This window comes from Myxine glutinosa, chromosome 12 (assembly GCF_964187855.1).
Source record: "Myxine glutinosa chromosome 12, kmMyxGlut1.1, whole genome shotgun sequence".
NCBI lineage: Eukaryota > Metazoa > Chordata > Myxini > Myxiniformes > Myxinidae > Myxine > Myxine glutinosa.
The window spans coordinates 23,087,584-23,110,058 of record NC_136272.1 but is presented as its reverse complement, the minus strand read 5'-3'; the positions used below and the strand labels follow the sequence as shown (position 1 = coordinate 23,110,058).

The window sequence follows — 22,475 nt, the reverse complement described above, 5'->3', positions numbered from 1 at the left end:
CACACGTTGTCCACACGAGCCACATGAGACGTGTCCCACAATGGTACTGCATCACACGTTGTCCACACGAGCCACATGAGACGTGTCCCACAATGGTACTGCATCACACGTTGTCCACACGAGCCACATGAGACGTGTCCCACAATGGTACTGCATCACACGTTGTCCACACGAGCCACATGAGACGTGTCCCACAATGGTACTGTATCGCACGTTGTCCTCACGATCCACATGAGATGTGCCCCACAATGGTACTGTATCACACATTGTCCTCATGAGACGTGTCCCACAATGGTACTGTATCACATGTTGTCCTCAAGAGCCACGAGACGTGTCCCACAATGGTACTGTATCACATGTTGTCCTCCCGAGCAACGAGACGTGTCCCACAATGGAACTGTATCGCACGTTGTCCTCATGATTCACATGAGATGTGTCCCACAATGGTACTGTATCGCACGTTGTCCTCACGAGCCACATGAGACGTGTCCCACATTGGTACTGTATCGCACGTTGTCCTCCGAGCCTCATGAGGCGTGTCCCACAATGGTACTGTATCATATGCCCTCACGAGCCACATGAGACGTGTCCCACAATGGTACTGTATCGCATGTTGTCCTCACGAGCCACATGAGACGTGTCCCACATTGGTACTGTATCGCACGTTGTCCTCCGAGCCGCATGAGACGTGTACCACAATGGTACTGTATCACGTCCTCACGAGCCACATGAGACGTGTCCCACATTGGTACTGTATCGCACGTTGTCCTCACGAGCCACATGAGACGTGTACCACAATGGTACTGTATCATATGTCCTCACGAGCCACGAGACGTGTCCCACAATGGAACTGTATCGCACGTTGTCCTCATGATTCACATGAGATGTGTCCCACAATGGTACTGTATCGCACGTTGTCCTCACGAGCCACATGAGACGTGTCCCACATTGGTACTGTATCGCACGTTGTCCTCCGAGCCGCATGAGACGTGTCCCACAATGGTACTGTATCGCATGTTGTCCTCACGAGCCACATGAGACGTGTCCCACAATGGTACTGTATCGCATGTTGTCCTCACGATCCGCATGAGACGTGTCCCACAATGGTACTGTATCACATGTCCTCACGAGCCACATGAGACGTGTCCCACAATGGTACTGCATCACACGTTGTCCACACGAGCCACATGAGACGTGTCCCACAATGGTACTGCATCACACGTTGTCCACACGAGCCACATGAGACGTGTCCCACAATGGTACTGCATCACACGTTGTCCACACGAGCCACATGAGACGTGTCCCACAATGGTACTGCATCACACGTTGTCCACACGAGCCACATGAGACGTGTCCCACAATGGTACTGCATCACACGTTGTCCACACGAGCCACATGAGACGTGTCCCACAATGGTACTACATCACACGTTGTCCACACGAGCCACATGAGACGTGTCCCACAATGGTACTGCATCACACGTTGTCCACACGAGCCACATGAGACGTGTCCCACAATGGTACTGCATCACACGTTGTCCACACGAGCCACATGAGACGTGTCCCACAATGGTACTGCATCACACGTTGTCCACACGAGCCACATGAGACGTGTCCCACAATGGTACTGTATCAAATGTTGTCCTCACGAGCCCCATGAGACATGTCCCACAATGGTACTGCATCACACGTTGTCCTCACGAGCCTCATGAGACATGTCCCACAATGGTACTGTTTCGCACGTTGTCCTCACGAGCCCCATGAGACATGTCCCACAATGGTACTGTTTCGCACGTTTCAATTCAAATTTCAAATCCATATACAGTATGTACTGTACTAGCATTAGCAAGTGTATAATGTGGATAATATTAATAACCAAAGTTCCCTCATTAGGCTATAGGATATTAAACTTTAAAAAGCGGCAGAAAACGATGTTCTGTGTAGTATTGATATTATTATTATACTATAGAGCATTGTTAGTTAATGTATTTATTGATAGTAAATATTTTAATTCCGTTAACAAATAATTTTCACTTTGCCTTTTTTTGACGGATTTTTATAACACGCCGTACGTAATGACGTTTTAACCGTTGTCCCACAACACGTTTAACACGCCGTAAATGTTGTTTAATGGTGAGATTTTTAATGTGTGTGCTTCACTATAAATATCTTATTAATACGTGTTCGATAACAAAATTTGAATGCCGAAATGAATAGAAATAAATAAATAAACCCGGAAGTGTTTGCGTAAGCGTTTCCGGTTTGCTGTTGCGCGTTTCCGGGTGCTGTGGTATGCTCGTGGCTTTCTTACCCTGATCCTGGGGATTTCTTTCTCTTGTATAAAGGATTATTTATTGAACCACATGGTATTGTATGATATGTGATGGTATTTGTTATTTAGGTTTTCCTTGCTTTGCTTTTAATTGATGTTCGATTTTAAATTGTGTTGTTGCTCTCGTTGTGCCTCGAACCACGTTTCGTATTCCAAATGGCAAATGCACGACCGACCGGGTGTGTGGGTGGGTTTGGCGATGTCGAGGGCCGAGGTGTAACTAATGTGAGGTAACAAGATCCAGACATCGAGGAGGGATTCTGGGACATTGAGGAATAAGCTCGAGACAGATTTGTTTTGCTGTTTTGTTTGATGTCCTTGGTAGTTGTAAGAAGAAGAAGAAGAAGAAGCCGGTGAGCCCGCTTGAGACACACGGGTTCCTACCTTTATTTAATTTCCGTTCAATGCGATGCGCTATATAAACTCTTATTCTGATCCGCTTTTCAAAATTTAAACAGCGGAATTGAACTCAACAGCAATTTTGACTACTAAAAAAAGTGTTCATTTGCTAAAAAAAAAGTGTTAATTTGCTAAAAACGTTTCTCCGGGCGCTCCAGGCGGTGTTTAGTATGACCCCCACCAGGTGTTGCAGAAGACACCCCCTCCCCCCTACCCCCCACACCTCCCCCAAGTTCTATTTTATTTTTTAAGTGGTATTGATGCCTTGTTTGGGGAAGCCCGAGTTTTGCAGACTACCCGAAGTAGGTTACCTTCAGTCGGATTGGTCATCTATGTGATATTGAAGTGAACGTCCAGATACTGAGATAACAACTACCTGAAGTCTAGTACAGCAGTTACAGGTGAGGTGAAATGAGTTGTGTTGGTGCCTCATGGTTGGTCTCTGATGAACTAATCCTTGGATTGGACAAAAGTGGGTGGTGAGCAGGTGAGCAGGTGTCACTGAAGGGAAACACCTGCACATAGAGGTGATTAAAGTGATTGAGGTGTGTGCTATCCCTCTCCCACTGTGGTGGCACCAATTTGGGCAGTGGCACCAATTTGGGCATCACTGCGCGGCATCTCCAGACAGCCACTTTGGACATCAAGGGCAGCCATTATCATACCGACGAACTGGCCAGTCTACTGCTCCTGTGTGCATCAGACTTCATGTTAAATTTACTGTGCTTGCAGTGAATGAGGCTCATTGGAATAGAGAGTGGGGCAGGGATAGCACACACCTCTTATCACTTCTCTGTGCAGGTTTTTCCCTTTATTGGCACAAGCTCACCTGCTCACCACCCATGTTTACCTACACAGCCAACGCACAATGCTTGGTGAGCACACCAACGAAGGAAAGAGATTTGTCAAAAGCGACGACTCACATCATCATCATCAATCCTTGGATATGTCAATACAGTATTAGAAAGGATGTTTTGCCAGTTTTTAAGTGATAAAGCCAATTGTAGGCCAAGTGAATCGGCAGAAGAAAAATGTATCGCCCCGAAGGCGCTCGGGTAACACTGAAAACTCAGTGAAACCCTTCAGTAACATGCTCATTTGAAACCTGTTATCGGAAGAGCCACATGAAGCAGAGGAATAGCAAAGGAAGTTGGAGGGAAACTTGAAACATCCAGCAGTAAAGTTGTTTCATTCACAGAGGTGGAGGTGCGTCGGCGGCCCGGTCCAGGTGCGTCGACGGCCCGGTCCAGGTGCGTCAACAGCGGTTCAGTCATGATTTCCTATCGTCACGGATTATTTTAATGTGACAACTTGGAAGGGAGGATGATGCATGATATTTTGCATGGGTAATTGAAGGAAAATGATTGGAAGTTTTTTAATTGAGCACTTAAATGTTCAAACTCTGGAGTGTTTCATTGGTGAATGGTGGGGTTTGTTGTTGAGGTGGGGTGGAGTAATCTTTGTAATTCTATTATTTCTACAGGTGGACGATGAAAGGCAAGAAAAGAAAAGTAAACGAGGCTGTGCGAGCAGCAGAAATAACCGCTGCAGATGCTGCTGAAGTGGAAGAATTGGCATCAGGCTATGGGAGGCTTCAAAAGCATGGAGTGCATGTTAAAGGAAGATGGAAGTCTGTGCCAGTCATTGGAGGTTTGCTGGACATTGGTAAAATGGATGGCTTTGTGTGTATGGAAGAGCTAACCGACTACTCGGTGGTCTCTCAGATGTTTCTCAAAGCCGAGGAAAGTAGTGAGGGTGATTTACCTCCGAGAAAATCCGCAAAGAAAAGAAAATATGAGCAGAATCTGGATGGGCAGTCTGAAGCAAAATTATCCAATGAGTCAGAAAATGATGATGGTTTTGAAGAGGAAGAAGTGAAGGACGAGCCAATTGAAAGCGAGAAGATCGAAGAAAAGAAAGAGAAGATGTCAGAGGGAAGTTCACTAAGCAATATTGAAGGTTCAGTGAAACGCAAAAACCGAAAGAGAAAGAAACGTAAACAGAACAGTCATCCTGCAAAGGAAAGTGGCAATAAACGTGCTGATGGTTCGTGGACCGCCAAAGCTCTCGTCGTCAGAAAGAAAGACGCTGATGGAGGCTCCGATGAGCAGATGGAAAGGTCATCATGGGAAGGCCTTTTTGTACCAGAACCGGTGCTCCGGGCACTATTGGAGCTGGGTTTCTCAGAGCCGACAGCAATACAAGCTCTTGCGCTCCCAGCAGCAATCCGTGACATGCGTGATGTTCTTGGAGCAGCAGAGACTGGTGGGTAGTAACCCCGCATGCGTGAAGCAAAGCGTTTGGTCGAATTTGTCTGTCTGTCTGCATGCAAATGTTAGTTTATGTTGGAAGAACAACTTCATTTCAATTTAGTATTATATTTTGAACATGAGTCAGAAAACAAACCTGTCGTTTAGCGGTACTTTGGCTCTGAATTTGGCCTGATTGGGTGTGTGCAGAGCGGAGTAAGATTATTCTTGGGGAAAATGCCAGGGGCATAGAAAAGGCCTCTTTCTATATATGGTATGTGCCATGTGGCAAAGTATAGAAAAGAAGGGACATTGAAAAAAAATCTCGTGGGCATGCTGGACTACTCTTGTGTTCTTAGGAGGAACCAAGTAATGCTCTAGAAAAGTTCATGCTGTGTAAAGAATAGGTATGGAGATGTCGACAGGTGTGTTTTTTGGCCTCCTGTTCCACTTCCTCCCTCTTGTCCGTTTCCTCGAGTCTCAACTTCTGTGGAGAAGGAAGCATCTAAAATATTGTACTATTGCTCAACCACTATTTTTGTATCTCTTACAATGTAACATTGATGTTGCAGTTCCTCATAAATTACTCCAATAAACATCAATCCTATTCTTTACACAGGTAGTGGGAAAACGCTTGCTTACGGAATCCCAGTGATCCAACGCATCCTCGAGTGGAAGGAAGCTCGACTGACCATGAACTTGGAGAGTCAAAAGGAGCCAAGCAATGAGTTGGAGATTGGAGATTCCCAGGAAGATGGTGTGGAGTCGGGAAAGAAGGTTGTGTCCGGCTTTGAAGGTGAACCGGAGACGCCTGGTGGTGAAACGGTGGTTCCCGGTACGTCCACGCCTCTCCTCGCCCTTGTTGTGGCTCCAACCCGAGAGCTCGCGGTGCAGGTGAAGCACCACTTGGATGCTGTGGCGAAACACACAGGTATGGCTTGCTGTACACCGCCATCCTGATTGATGATTCTTACCTTGGAAGCAGTCCTTTGTCAAAATTACATAAAATATCAAGTTGAGAAAGCAATCGGCTCGGTTAAAAAAATGAATGTGGCAGAATGAAAGGATGTGGAGGTTAAGTGTACAAGGGAAGTCAATCACATCATCCTTTTACATTATAACCACCTCCTGTTTCTTACCATGGTCTAATGGGAGTCGTTAAATGTATTCAACATCATTCCCTTTCCTGCTCTGCTACATATTTTAACATACCTGGATATAGATTGTTTGCTTCTGGACTTTTCATTTTCCAATACCAAATGGATGCACAAATGTAAGAGTGAGATGGCAACAGGCTGCTTGCTCAGGAAGGAAACCAAGGCCTTCAAGATCATTTGAATCCTCCTTGATGAAGCTGAATTTACGCGCCTATCACTTTCACATTGGAGACAGGTCGGTGGTCTCTCTATCTTCTACCCTTTTCTGGTATTTCGCCCTATGCTTTATCTGTGCTTTTCCCCCCCTCAGGTTTCTACAAGGCTCACACGGTCCACCATCAGTAATCCCCTTCTGGTGAAACTCTCAAAATCCTGAACCTGCTCACCTCCACTCATTCGTTCCTCAAGGGTGGTGGTGAGCTGTGAGCTTGGATTTGGGGAATTTAACCAGGTGGGGTCACTGGAGGAAATCATGCATTTTGAAGGGTTATAGGGTTGAGGGAGCTAGATCTGATAGGTTGTAAAAAAAAAACAACAGATGCCACCAACCTGTCAGGGATGTGAGAGCAACAGGCCTTGGGCCTTGTCCTCGGAGATTCCAAATTAAGTGCATAGAATTCTGCAGATTCCAGGAGAGATGCCTGTGATGTTGCGGTGCCAGTCCATAGGGCAGAGCAGTACTCCATTGAGCTATGTACAAAGGCCTCATATGTTGTGAGTCGCATCAAGGAATGACAGATGATCCCCAGTCTGTGGCTGGATTAGCTTAATGGGAAAGTTGTGCAATATGGTCAGCCCCGAAGAGGTCACGGTTAATGGTGAGGCCTATACGTTCAAGAAACTGAACCTCTTCCACCAGGTGGCCATGGAAATGGATAGCTGGGTTGGTTTTATGATACTTCTAGAGCGACTGAGATTTACCAAGATTGAAAGACGTGTTCCATTTGTCAGAGCAACATTTAATAAATTCCAGGTCAACAGAGTAACACGGCTTCTCTCTGCCTGTCAATGGAATGGGGGATACGGGTTACGGTCTGAGACATTGCGGATATATCTGCAAAAAGGAAGCTTGTTTTCCAAAGCAATGGAGAGGTGGCTTAGGAAGATTAGGACCAAGACTTTGTGCAAGACCCTGTGTTTGGGCACTACAACCTCCACTGGGAAAGGAGAGGAGAAAGTTCCATTGATAGCAATGTGTGACTGTGCAAGTGACTGAGTGCAAAATCCAAGTATGAAGACTGCCTTGTACGCTGCAGAAGGCAAACATAACAAGAAAGAGCAATCAGAGATTGCAGACTCACGCCAGGATGTGTTTTTAGTGGTTTTTAAGGCTGTTGGTTTTTAAGGTGTTAAAACAAATGTGGCGGCCGAACCACGTGACTGATGACATCATCAATATTTTTTTTCTCCACGAATTTATCCCAAGATGATGTTCAAGAAATTTCATCTTGATCGGATGAAGTTTTGTACTTGTCGAATTATGACGTCATAATGGAGGCACCTTTGACATCATTAATATGTTATTCCCCATGGAGAGTTCTTCACAATGAGCCATGTCTCAATTTTTTCTATGCACTGCTTTGAGATATCTATGCACTGCATCTCCATCCTTTGAGATAGATATCCCTGCGCATCGTAAGAGGCGACCAAGGGTTGGCGTCAGGAAGGGCATCCGGCCATAAAAACATTGCCTCAAACAGGGAACCATGATTGTCATGGGGCCCGCAAGGCTAACCCCCGCTCTAGCGGGGAATATGGCCTTAAAACGATCATTCATTCATATTCATACTGCTTTGAGATATGGAGGTGCATTTTTTATCGTTTTTTCCAAGATGGCGGCCGAACCACATGACTGATGACGTCGTCATTATTTTTTCTCTCCACCTATTTATGCGTACATGATGCTCAATAAATTTCATCTTGATCGGATGAATCCTATGATCGAATAGGCGGCACCTATGACATCATCATTAACATATTTTATTCCCCATGGAGAGTTCTTTTCAATGAGCCATATCTCAATTTTTTTTCTATTCAGCACTTTCGGAGATATAGAGGTGCAAAGTTTTTCGGTTTTTCCAAGATGGCGGCCGAACCACGTGACATATGACGTCGTAATTATGATTAAAAAAATGATACAAGTGGAGGTGCACCTATGGTGAAAATGTCCTGTCATTCGGATCAACGGTTGCCGAGAAAATCGTATTTATTCTGTGCTGACAAACAAACAGACAAACAGACTCAAATGCAATACCCTCTCCTCTGGCGAGAGTAACAAGTAGAGCAGGATACAAAGTGTGTCAGGTATCCTCAAGCAGCCCGAGTTCTCTGCTCTGTCCTTCCATCCCACCTGTGGTTTTCCAGACTTTCCCCCTCACACTTTAACATATTCAACTCGAGCTTGGTACATGCTTTTATTATAAGTTACAGAAACTGCCACTTGTTCTGTCGCTTTGCATACCTAAAACAATTTGTCCTCCTGTATATGGCTCGCAACTGCAGAGTGCTTGGAGCAAGAATATTCATTGGGACAGGTAAAAGCCTGGTGTTGGCTTGACGGTTAAGGTGGCTGTCTTAGGATCCGAGGGTCTTGAGTTCAAGCCCCTGTCGTGCCGCTGAATTGACACCAGGTGGTTCGACCCGACCTGTCGTCCTTCCGTGGTCGGCAAAATGAGTACCAGCTAGCTGGTAAGGGGCCATTGCATCAGCCACACAGCCACGCCCCCAGGAAATGATGCAGCCAAGCAGCCACAGGCTGCATACAAATAAATAAATTGGGAACAGTAGGGACATGTATGGCAAAGCAATTCTCCCTCTTGTTTAGTCTTGTTCAAAAATCCTTAAACCACATAAAATCTGTTTGTAACAATTGACACATGCAATCATGAAATAGGCACTTGTAAACAGCAGGTAGCTGTATCGTGGAGACAAAGGTGGTTGGGGGGAGTTATGATTGCTACAACTACCATGTATATGTGGAAATTGTAACCAAACTGTACATTTGGTTGGGACCAGCACTTTACTTTATTGCTGTTCCCATCTGAGCACTGACCTTATCATGCTGTTACTCTACCTTTGAATAATGTACTGTTGATTCGCCCAGTTTCCTCATGTCCTTGTGATTCATACAGGCTCTTCTAGAGAGTGTATATGTCTATGATGTAGGATGTAATTGAGGCAGTGAGGCACGGCACGGATTCCGCGTGCTCTCCAGGCATTCGTACTGCGGTGATTGTGGGTGGTATGGCAGTGCACAAGCAGCAGAGAGTGCTAAATCAACACCCTGAGGTGGTTGTTGGTACGCCTGGACGTCTTTGGGAGCTCATTCACGAGGGGCATCCACACCTTTCCACACTCACCGAACTCAGGTATGTACAGTGCCTTCAGAAAGTATTCACATCCCTTGACGTTTTTCACATTTTGTTGTTACAGCGTGAATTTAAAATGGATTAAATTGAGATTTTTTTTTTTGTCACTGATTTACACATGATGACCCGCAATGTCAAAGTGGAATTTTTTTTTGAAATTTTCACAAAATAATTAAAAATGAAAAGCTGAATTGGCTTGAGTCAATAAGAGTTCAAACCCTTTGCTATGACACTCCAAATTTAGCTCAGGTGCATCAATTTCCTTTGATCATCCTTAAGATGCCTCTTCAACTTCATTATACCTGTGGCCAATTCAATTAATTGGATACGATTTAGAAAGAAACACACCTTTCTATATAAGGTCCCATAGGTGACAGTGAATGTCAGAGCAGAAACTCTACCATGAAGTCCAAGGAACTGTCCGTAGAACTCCTAGATGGAATTGTGAGAAGGCATAGATCTGCGAAGGGTATAAAACAATTTCTCGAGTGTTGAAAATTCCCAAGAACACAGTGAGCTCCATCGTTAGGAAATGCAAAGAATATGGAACTACCCAGACTCTTCCTAGAGCTAGCCATCCGACCAAACTGAGGAAGACCTTGGTCAGGGAGGTGACCAAGAACCCAATGACCACTTTTACAACTACAGAGTTCCTTGGCTGAGATGGGAGATTCCTGAAATTCCTAGAAGTGTTAATTTGCTTTATACTGTGTACCCCTTCCCTCCTCCCCCAGCCCTCCCCCTTCCACAGATCTACCGATGTCCCTGTTCTCTTCTGTTGTTGTGCTTGTGTGCTTCCCTCTCCCCCTCTTGTCTCCCGCTCCCTTCATTGCATGTTTTATGTGTATGTGCATGTTTTCATGTTCAATGTGCTAGCTCTTACACGAGCCTCGATTCTGTATACAAAAAAAAACAACCTCTCGGAAGGACAACAGTCTCTGCAGCACTTCACAAATCTAGGATTTACGGGAGAGTGGCCAGGTTGAAGCCACTCCCGAGAAATAAGTAAATGACAGCACATCTGGAGTTTGCAAAATGCAAGGCGATGGCGCTATGCAGCACGGATACGGAATTGGGAGGGAGCGGTGTCCAATAAATTGGCTGATTAATTGATTAATTGCATAATTAAGACAAGCAATAATCGTAAAATCATTATTTTATTGATCAATTGGCTGATAGAACATCTAAACCACCAGTGTTTCATCCGAATATGTAACTTTTAGAAAATCAATGAAATAATTAATCAAAAAAAATCAATCAATTGATTAATCAATAAATCAAAAATATCCTTAATAGCCACATCACTTGGTCACGATCGTGTCCAAATATTAGCTTCCTCACTCAAAAGGTGCCTGAGATATTGCCCAGATGAGAAAGAAAATAAATAAATGATTAATAATGAAAATAAATAATAATTAAATAATTAATCAATTGGCTAATAGAATACCTAAAGTCCTAAACCAACACCGTTTCATCCGAATCGGGAACTTAATTTTTTTATTATTAATGAAGTCATGAATCGAATAATTAAATAATCGATTAATTGATCAATAATTCAAAAATATCCTTTGTAGCCACATCACTTGGTTACTGTCGTGTCCAAATATCAGCTTTCTAGCTAAAAAGGTGCCTGAGATATTGTCCAGATGAGAAAGGAAATAAAAAATAAATAAATGATCAATAATGAAAATAAGTAAATAATAATCATAAAATAATTAAATAATTTATCAATTGGCTAATAAAATACCTAAACCACCACTGTTTTATCCGAATCTGTAACGTAAAAAAAATTAATTAATGAAATCATTAATTGAATAATTAAATAATTAATTGCTTAATTGATTAATCAATGAATCGAAATTATCCTTTACGGCCAAATCACTTGGTCATTGTCGTGTCCAAATATCAGCTTCCTAGCTCAAAAGGTGCCTGAGATATTGCCCATAGGAGAAAGGAAATAAATTGGTACTTAATTAATCGATTAAGTTAAGTTAGATTCGATTAAGTTAGATTCGAAATCGATTAAGATTAAGTTAATCGCATTACTGCTCATCGATTGCCTCTGACACCGAGTTGAATCGATTCTGGTGAAGATCCAGATCCGGATACGAGACTATTTTAAAATCCTTACGTGATTCCTCACCATTGAGAGATGGGGCCAAAAACGAGATATAGCATGATATTTCCAAAGGTTGTGATGACTTGTGACAAAACTTGGTGGATGAGTTAGTTTGGTAACAACAACAAACGATTAGATTTTGGTTCAGGTCTGTCAGTGGGTTAAAAAACATAAACTGTTCAGCCTGGTGGAGGATGCCATTCTAGTTTTGATATGGAGTAGTAACCATTATGCCTAATTGCTGGAAAAATGCAGATTGATTTAACCCCAACTAGCTAATATGTGTGCAGATTAAAAGTGGAAGTAGGACGGATGTGGGAGTGGGGTGGTTTTCAACCATCCTGACATATCCTGATTATACACGACCTGGTGTTGGGCTAGCGGCTAGGGTGCCAGCTTAGGATCCTAGCATCCTGGGTTCGAATCCCGGTCGATCGCTGAATTAACGCCAGGGGGGTTGACTCAGCCTGTCATCCTTCCGAGGTCGGCTAATTGAGTACCAGTTCACTGGTAATTCCCTGCTTGTCGTAAAAGGCGACAAAAAGGGTTGGCGGCAGGAAGGGCATCCGGCCGTAAAACATTGCTTCAAAAAGGGGACCGAAAAACAACAACAACCACGGTCTCCGAAAAAGGCCAACCCCCGCTTGCGGGGAAGAAATGGCCTCTAAAGGTGTTTTTTTTTTTACACAACAACAACAACAACAACAACATGCATTTTAAAGGCCATTTTCCCTGCTAGAGCGGGGGTTAGCCTTGCGGTCCCCATGACAATCTTCTCCATTTTGCCCTATTTTCTGCATCTCTCCTTGTTAACCCCCTTGCCCGCATTTCTTCTTCCACCATCTTTAGCCAAGTCTTTCTCGGTCTTCCCCGTCTTCTACTTCCTTCTACATTCATTTCCATCACTCTTCTCAACCAGTCACTTTCATCCTTCCTCAACACATGACCAAACCATCTCAACCTGTTCCTATTCACAGCATCATTCACAGGCTCTATTCCCATCATCTTTCGCAATTCATCATTTGTCTTCCTCTCTCTCAACGATACTCCGCACATCCGTCGAACCATTCGCATTTCCACCCTTTCCAACCTTCGTTGCTGCTCTACGTTCATTACCCATGTCTCGCTCCCATAAATCATAACACTTCTCACACATGCAGCATACACCTTTCCCTTCAGCTTCAACGACACTCCCCTCATCATCAGCACGCCACTCAATTCCCGAAACTTCTTCCATGCACATCTCACTCGAGCAACCGTTGCCGAGTCTGATCCACCTTCTCCATTCAGCATGTCTCCGAGGTAGCAAAATGTTTTCACACCTTCCAGCTTCATGCCGTCTCCAAGATCCAACTCAACATTTCCTCCATCTGCAGCTCCCTCTGTGCACACCTTACATTTGAATGTAGCTGCCACACTGGTTAATGACCCTCTCAGACCACTACATTTTTGATGAACCCACTCAGCGCACATTGTACACTGAATGGAGTTCACTCCGACACCCTTCCTACACACAGCACAGGGCCACTTCCCAGTTCTTTCCACCTCACCACATGCTTTACCACTTGCCATCACCTTCGTCTTTCCGATATTCACCTTCAGACCTTTTGTCTCCATACATTCCTTCCACGTGTTCATCTTTTCCTTCAGTCCATCCATACTTTCCGCAATCAACACCAGATCATCTGCATACAACAACTCCCACGGTAAACCCTCCTTTCCGTTCTGAGCCAGCACCTCCATCACAGCTACAAATAGTAGTGGACTTAGTACCGACCCCTGATGCACTCCCACCTTCACCTCAAACTCACCACTGTTCCCGTCCTTCGTCCTTACAGCTGTGCGCGCTCTTTTGTACATTGCCATCACTACTCTGATCAACCATTCCTCCACTCCTAACTTCCTCAATGCCCATGTCAATACTTTGCGTGGAACCCGATCGAATGCTTTCTCCAGATCAACAAACCCAAGAAACAACTACTTCCTCTTCTCCATGTACTTCTCCTGCAACTGCCTCACAATGAAAAGCGCGTCTGTCGTTCCTCTTCCTGGCATGATTCCAAACTGCATTTCGTCGATCTTCACTTTCTTCCTTATCCTCCTCTCCAACACCCTTTCCAATACCTTCATTCCATGCTCCAATAACTTTATCGCTCGGTACGAGCCACACTCCAGAGGGTCACCTTTCCCCTTGTATAGAGGGACGAGGGTACTCAGTTCCCAATCCACTGGAATGCGGCCTTCTTTCACCACCAGATTACAGATCTCTGTCATTCTCTTCACACCCCAACTTCCTGCTGCCTTCAACATATCTTCCACAACTCCCGTCGGCCCTCCCGTTTTTCTACCCTTCATTGCTTTTATCGCTTCCTCAACTTCCTTCTCAGTTATCTTCTCTGCCGGTCCTAAAACTGGGTTACTCTCTATGTTGCCATCCCATTCATTCTCTGTATTCAACAGCATTTCCATATATCTTTTCCATCTTCCTTTAATTCCATCTGGGTTGACAACGATTTGTCCCACTTCATCCTTCAAGCAACTCACCCCCATCACATCACACCTCTCTTTCGCTATCTGCTTTGCAATCCTGAATACTGCTTTCTGACCCTCTTCCGAATCCAAGCGTTCTCCGAACATTTTCCTACATGCCTCCTGCGCCTTTGCTACCTCTTTCTTTGCAGCCTTCCTGGCTGCCTTATAACTTTCATGCTCTGCTGTTTCTGCTCCCGTACCCTTCGCCTTCTGCCACTCCTTGAACTTCTTCCTCTTCTCGTCAATCCTCTTTCCAACTTCATCATCCCACCACCATGTTTCCGAGTGCCTCGGTGGTCCTTTTGTCCATCCACATACCTCATCAACGGCTCCCAACAGACTAGCTTTCATTGACATCCAACCACTTTTAAGCTCAACCACATCAGCCTCGACCCTACTCAGCCTCTCTTTTAATGCCTCCCTTACTGTCACCTCTTTCAACCTCCACACCTTCATTCTCGGTTGGTACTTCACCCGCCGAGCTCTCCTCGCACCTTTCACCCTTACGTCGCAGACAACGAAGTGGTGCTGTGAAACAGCCTCCTCCCCCGGGATCACCTTTGTGTCCCGGAGGTGCCCCCTATCTCGCCTACGCACCATCAGGTAGTCAACGGTTGTCGTTGATTATATACACAATCCTGATTCTGCATATATATATATATATATATATATATATATATATATATATATATATATATATATCAGTCACTATGCGACTTTCATATCATCAGTGGAGGACCGCCAGCAAGGTGTCCCATACAGCTGCTGCTGCACCTTGCTGGGAGCGATAAGCACCGCCTGCCACGCAGTGACGTTATCTCTGGTATCCACTCATCATATGGAGTCGACCTGGTTGCGGTTGGGAGTTACTAATAATGGTATCTGTAATCTGGTTCTCCAACCTAATGAGCGGACAACATGACGTCATCGCCATGCACGTCCGCCTTGCCTGCAAAGTTCCAGAGGAACCATCTAGCAGTGCGTCATTATGGATTATAAATACAGATACTGTCACAAGTGCATGCAAAACTCACAGTTACCGACCTGGTTTCGCCCTTGTTGGGGCTTCATCAGGGTTCCTCTGGAACTTTGCAGGCAAGGCGGACATGCATGGCGATGACGTCATGTTGTCCGCTCATTAGGTTGGAGAACCAGATTACAGATACCATTATATATATATATATATATATATATATATATATATATATATATATATATATATATATATATGTATGTATATATATGTATATATATGTATGTATATATATGTATATATATGTATATATATGTATGTATATATATGTATATATATATATATATATATATATATATATATATATATATATATATATATATATATATATATATGTGTATATATATGTATATATATATATATGTATATATATATGTATATATATGTATATATATGTATGTATATATATGTATATATATATATATATATATATATATATATATATATGTGTATATATATGTATATATATATATATGTATATATATATGTATATATATGTATATATATGTATGTATGTCAGAAACCACCTTTTCTGATCGAAGTAGAGTTCCACCAACAGGCTTGAGAATGACGAGACCTTTATTAAAATAACACTTTATACGGATCCGGAGGAGACAGACATCTACAGCAAGCTACAGCAAGAACATGCCAAGTCAAGCCTTCCTGAAAACACATTGATTCTCATTCATTTATATATGAATACGATTATCAGAAAATCTCCGAGAGAACAAAGCGACTGGCGAGAGTCCCTCCCCGTCATTCCTAGCCCCCACCGTTATCCGCTCTGTCATTCGGGGGAGTGCAGCACGCACCTTATCATTCGGACCAGATGTGATTTCAAAACTCCGACGAGGCAGAAAATATAACTCATTAAAGGGAGGGTGCATTCTTGGCTTCGACAAACCCATAAAGTATATGGGTTTGTTCAAAATGAGTAATTCAGAGCATGTTTATACAGAGTCAAGCGTCGCTGTGATTAATACAAAATATATATGGTTCACGATAGGTTTTATGTCTGCAACCTAAACATTCTGCTAGTGTTACGCAAAATCACGCGCATGTGAGCGTTCTCCTGCCCGCGGCTCGAGGCGCCGTCTGAGAATCATGATAGGGATTTTACGACCGGCCTTATCTAGCCTCGAAAGTGCACACGTATACAATTTGTCCAACACGACTGAAGCGAGCCTTTCCTCATTTTAAATGAAAGCGAAGCAAAAACCTCATTGTAACTCAGGCGTCACTGTCATTAAACAAAACAGTTAATGTTTTTGGCAATTTATCAAAGGATTTATGTCTACGATTCAAGCAGCCTACCTAAGGTTCGAATACATTTTATTAACTCATGAAATAACATTATAGAACAGCATTTTATAACATAGCTTACGTGGTAATACGTCAGTCAACCGGCATTTATAATTGAGCATTAAGCAGTAACAAATCTGAGACCTGACATTCCTTCCTCTTGTCTCGTCGAGACAAAGTATCTCAAGAGACAACGTGCCACATCGGGCTTTATTGAAAGACCATCGTGTAATGCGGGTATCTCCCAAGGGCATACCGTGCGCCCATAGCGCCTCGCCCGTGCATTTGGGGAACGTGTCGTGTGGTGCGTGCTTGGAGCCTGAGGGCTCAAAACATGAAAGTTCATTAACGTTTCGGATCCACAACGAAGACGTCTGGTCCAGATGAGGTTCTGCTCCGCCAGAGGGTGCATCACTTCCCCTGCGGAACTGGCTCCCCCCACCCTTTGCAGACGCAGTCCTTGCAGATCTTCGAAGTTAATCAACGGTCATGCCCATGAGGTCCCTCACGTGTTGCTGTTCTGGGGAATACAAAATGTCGTCAGTATCTTGTGTCTCAATTTCCTGGTCAGGGTACAGAGCGTAAAAATCCGAATCCGAATCACTTGAAGCAAAGAGATCCGCAACATGTGGATCAAAGAGATCCGAAACATTTGAAGAAAAGAGAGGGACTTCCTTTATGTCAAAGTCTCCCTTGGGCGCCTGGTCGGCTTGCGGGTCTAGGATATCCACGTCGGGTCCCTCGACCGCCAGACCCAGTGTCGCAATCAGATCCATAGTTGGGTCAGAAGGGGGCGTGCAGCTGTCAGCTTGTAATACATAAGCAGCGTTAGCCAGTACACGCAAGGGGTTTATAGCACAAGTATCACAGTCATCACATACACCGTTACAGGCAGCAGCCAGTTCCCACATGGGATCCACACAAGTATCACAGTCATTACAAAATTCAATGCAATTTTCTGGAGCGCCGGTCACGTCTGCCTTGTTGAAGGACCCGTTCAGGTCGACGGCCTCTGTGGTCAGAGCCATAGTCGTTGTCGGCGGCTTCTTCACTTTCCATCCTGTAAAATACTTTCTCATACAGAGGAGGACTAGAGATTTCATTAGTGCCCCCCAAATTACTACCCCGATTATCACAGCCAGTGCGGTCAATAACCACTTCACTATGGTGCCCGTCCATCCCTGGAACCAGTCAGTGAGCCAGCTAAATGTATAAGAATTTTCGCGCGCGATCCGATCGATCCAATAGTATGTCATGAGCCGTAGCGGTGTCGTTTGCCACCTTTTCTAGGGCCAAAGCCAATTTATCTATCCGGAAACTATCCATGACTGTGCCCGCTCCTGGGAAGAAGAAACCAAACACCTTTTCCCATAGACTCCCGTGTAGTTTAGTGGTTCCATCTTCGTTCATGACTGACCTCTTATAACGCCTGTCCAAGGACTTTGGGTCTAGCTCATCCAGTATCTCAACGTCAGGAAGGACTGAACCCAGATAACATGTGCCCCCCCAATTATTTGGTAAATAGGGGTAAGCCTTGTCGCCGCATATAAACATTGTCCCATGGGGTGGGACCAGGTGGGTGGATAAGCACTGGAGTCCCTTTACCACCCCATTAATCCTACTAACCCCCCTAGAGAATGTTATAGCCGTTATGTTGTGGTTGTGTTTATCTTGCAGTACTATTCGTAGTGTAATCCCCGAGCTCCCTTGTCCCAGCTTCCCGGGGAGAGTGTAGGCGCATTCTGATTCTCCCATACGCAAGTGGCCGGAACCCTGGAGGCAGACCGTCCCTTTCTGTGGTTTGACCCAGACGGGGGCAGGCCTCTCGGCCACATGGGCAATCATTGACGGGCGATAATTAAATTGTCGATTGCAACTCTTGCCGTTGTCAACCCCTTCTCTTTCCAGCGTGGTGACTAAACATGGGGAATCGATAGGTTGTGAGCAGAGGTCATTGAGGGACAGAGGTAGCACTATCATGTGTATTCCTGTGGTGCCTGCTTGGGGAAAGTGCATGCACGACCAGCAGTGTGTCCTATTTTGAATTGTTGCCACCTCCCTGGCCACTTTCCAATATGTGTTTTCACCCTTCTTTGGGGCCTTATTCTGGGGTTGTGGCGTGAGTATGTATTCGATGCATCGTATGTAGTTCTTTTCGCCACCGGCCGCGCCAGGGGTCCAGACGCTGCACCGGACCTGCATAGTCATGCCTTTCTCTAGGCGCGTGCGTGTTTGTAGCTTAAAATCAGGGGTTCCCCATTTGTATCCTGGTTGGGCCAAGGTCTCAATGCTAGCTCGCCCGTTTTCCCGGAACTCTCGTACCTTTTGTAGTACAATGCCAACGCGTCCAGGCCCTGCCGACAGTGCTAGCCATTTTACGCTTACCCAATTTGTGTGCAGGGCTTTCTGTTCGAAACATGGTAGTGATACTCTTTGTCCCCATGTTACGGTGAGGTGTCGGGTTTCGTTTTCGCATCTATTGGAATCGGAGTTTCCCCTAGCTGCTGTCGCTATCAATAGTATTGTACCTATGATTAGGCCCATCCTTACTGTGGTTGCTGTGGTGTAGTGTCTGGTGCTTGTATGGCCAACTTACAGTGCGTGGCGTGGATCCACAAAGTCTTGCCCTCGCAAAAGACTGCCGTTGGTGTAGTCAGCAACACCTGGACTGGTCCCTTCCACCTTGGTTCCAAGGCGTTCTTGCAGGTGAAGTGCTCCACGAACACCTGGTCTTTTTCCTCTGGTGGAACACCTGGTCCACAAGTCTCCTGGGAGCGCCTGGTCTACAGGTCTCCAATTTCCTAATCCGCTTTTTTCAAGTGGATCCAATTTTATCCAATATTCAATTTTTTTTAAATTCAATCCCATTTAATCCAGTCCAATTCAAATTAAATTCAATCCTTCTCTCAGCATCCCATTACCTGTTTCCAACATCAATAAAAATAAAATTATAAAATTAAACGGAAATTATTTCAGCTAGAGTTTCAACTAGAATTACCACAAACCAACCACCTTTAACCTCCATTAACACAAACACAAACCACCATTAACCTCGATTAATACAAACAAACCACCATTAACCTCCCCCTATTATTTATTTATTTTCACGAATAAACAAATAATAGAAATAACCTGGTCTACTTCCAATTTCAATTCTGGTCAGTTCTGGTGTCTGGTCACACACAATGTTTTCCTCACCCACTGTGATTCGCTCAAAATAGATTCTCACTGTTATGTCTGAAATTCGTCTCATGAAAACCCATTCAAGAGTCCGGTGTGACAGACAGCCAAACACATAGACACGCCGAAGACCCCAGGGTACCCATCAAACTAGCTTGTCCCCAGATCCACAACACAGCGAAACATGTAATTTTACTAAAATAATCACTTACTCATAACTAGCTGGATAACTAGCATAACTAGCTCAACACCTGGAACTCATAACTAATACTCATACCACTAATTACTCATAATAACTCATAATTACTTCTGTAATTACTCATGCCAATACTTACTCAAAATAATGTAATATCCCAATCTTCACCCTTTATGCAAATCGAAGCACCCCGGACAACCCACAACCAATATCAACCACTGTAGCCGCCTTCCCCTCCAGGCAGCCACACACAGCCACATACATCTCCACCCACGTCACACAAGACAACAGCCAACGAGTGTGTCCACCACACAGAAACCTTTGGCAATGCAACAACCGAACTCCCAGACAACCAACAACAAAACCCAATCCATCTCCATGGCTCATCAAGCAGTTCCAACTTAATCCAGCTTCACATACCGATTTCCCCAAAAACTCGTGAAACTTCACCCCCATTTTGGAAAAACCCTGGACTAAACCCTGACACCCTAAATAACTTCAGACCCATCTCCAATCTACCCTTTCTGTCAAAAGTTTTGGAACGTGCTGTGGCCACTCAACTCAAACATCACCACTCTGCCAATAACCTGTATGAAACATCCCAATCCGGATTCTGCTCCAGCCACAGTACTGAAACTGTTCTCCTCAAAATCACCAGCGACCTTTTCTCTCCTCTGATGCCGGCAACCTCAACATTTTCATCCTCCTCACCTCAACGCCTCCTTTGACATCATCAATCACACCATCCTCCTCACCCTGTTTAGACCAGCTTGTGCCTATTAAACCCAAATCAGTTCACTCCCAAGCTTCACATGGACCACCTACTACTCTCAAATTATCCACTCTGGCTCCGGAATCCCAAAAGCACTCTTCTCTACAATAAACAAACTAAATAAACAAATAAATAAACAAACTTTACAACGTGAACAAACTCCTCAGCGCCCTGGATACCGCCACCTGTCATTCAGAGTAGACAACAGCATCTCCTTTCTGGCTTTCAGCATCTCCTTTCTCCTTTCTGGCATCCAAATGAAATTCTGGCTTCAAATCAACTTCCTCGAACTTAACTATGATAAATCTAAATTAATCTTCGTTTGCCCCAAACCCACTCACCAAATTCACCCATAACTTTGCCCCCAACATCGATGGTCATTTGAACACAAATTGAACAAAATTAATCGAACAAAACACTTCCATTAACTCGACATTCTTTTCACAGCACCAAGTTCACTTGAACATCTTTTCCTGGATACTCCCTCTTATCCAACTTTCAATAAACTGGAAAATGCTTCGCCATGGAATAGTCCACCACTCATGTAAATAATCATAAGAGTTCTGCGAAACATCTCCATCTTTAAAACTTAGCCAACCAAATTTAAACCACATGTTTTCCCCCCAAAAAACAAGTCACATTCTTTGTATATTGCCAACATTGTTCATCGTTTAAGTATCATCCAGAACTAAATTTTTTATAAACCATCAACTTGTAGATGCATTTATTTATATCCCATTAACCCAAGAACTCTCAATTGCTTGGTTATATTTTAGTAATGTCATATATCCATATTTCTTTTCCAAAATGTTCCTGATATACACATTAATCCCATCTGTCTTTGTTTCCAGATCAACTCAAATCAGGAAATCAACACAAATCCTTATTACCTCCAATCAATTCAAAATTAAATCAACAATTCAAAACCAGATCGGATCAGCGATCAGAAATCACTTTTCCAATCAACAATTCATTCAAAGACCAAGCTTAAAAACACAACTCTCATCTTACTGTGACAAGTAAGCAACCAACCTACTTCACACTAAAACAAATAACTTTTCATCACCCCTTCCTTGATGGAAAAACTTGATGATTACACAAAGTTCCCGTTTACATTTTGTGACTCACAGCTCCTGCCTCCATGGAACAATGACGCCTGAGCACTCAATTAGCCCTCCCAGTACCAAAGACTTACAATCAGACCGACAGACAAACAAATAACAGAGGCCTGTCGCCAGCCCCAGCACAGGACATCACCTTTCCGGGCAGGTACAATATAATCCACAGCATCGAAATGCCAATTTCTATCCGGAGCCTCGCAAAGCCAAAATCCATGCATGCGTGCTCCATCATGCAACCCGATCTGTACTCGGTGCGCCCGGCGCCCCCTATAATCAGTGAGTTATAATAACCACAATATCTCTGGCACCCAACTCGTGATACCACAATTTAATCCACGTTACTTGCATCTCTTCATCCTCACAAATGTCCTCCATTTAACGTGACTCAAATCCATCTTCTCCAGATTTAAGTCCTATATATCCTGTCGTTAAAGCAACACCCTGTAGACTCTCTTAAGAGGAAGGGCTGACTCCGCCTGTCGTTCTTCCAAGGTTAGTGAATTACCTCTGACCTTTCCCTTGCATATCTCGAACAAAGGTCAACTAAACTTTAAAAGGTCAAACTTCGAATTGGTCAACACAAATGCATCGATGCATCTTCCAGCCGCCACTCCGCACTGTACCTTACTGTATGAACAAGACTTCCTGTTGGAACTTGGCTCCGGAAATTAATTACTCTGTCTTGAAATCGTTTATTTTAGCCATCTTAAATAAAT

The 22,475-nt window shown here is 44.1% G+C and overlaps 1 protein-coding gene across 4 annotated transcripts in view; it reads left to right on the top strand.

Annotated features, from left to right (window-relative positions):
* The window catches only part of DDX24 (DEAD-box helicase 24), a 98,420-nt gene that overhangs the window by 48,431 nt on the left and 27,514 nt on the right, over nucleotides 1-22,475 (top strand). For 2 of the 4 annotated variants that reach the window (XM_068133060.2, XM_068133061.2), the window contains exons 5-7: nucleotides 4,214-4,995; nucleotides 5,599-5,910; nucleotides 9,351-9,504. In XM_068133060.2, coding sequence (XP_067989161.2) covers nucleotides 4,214-4,995; nucleotides 5,599-5,910; nucleotides 9,351-9,504 — 1,248 coding nt within the window. Of the gene's footprint in view, nucleotides 1-2,279; nucleotides 2,366-3,609; nucleotides 3,981-4,213; nucleotides 4,996-5,598; nucleotides 5,911-9,350; nucleotides 9,505-22,475 lie in introns of those variants that run through there. The other 2 variants (XM_068133063.2, XM_068133064.2) reach the window with 2 other exon arrangements.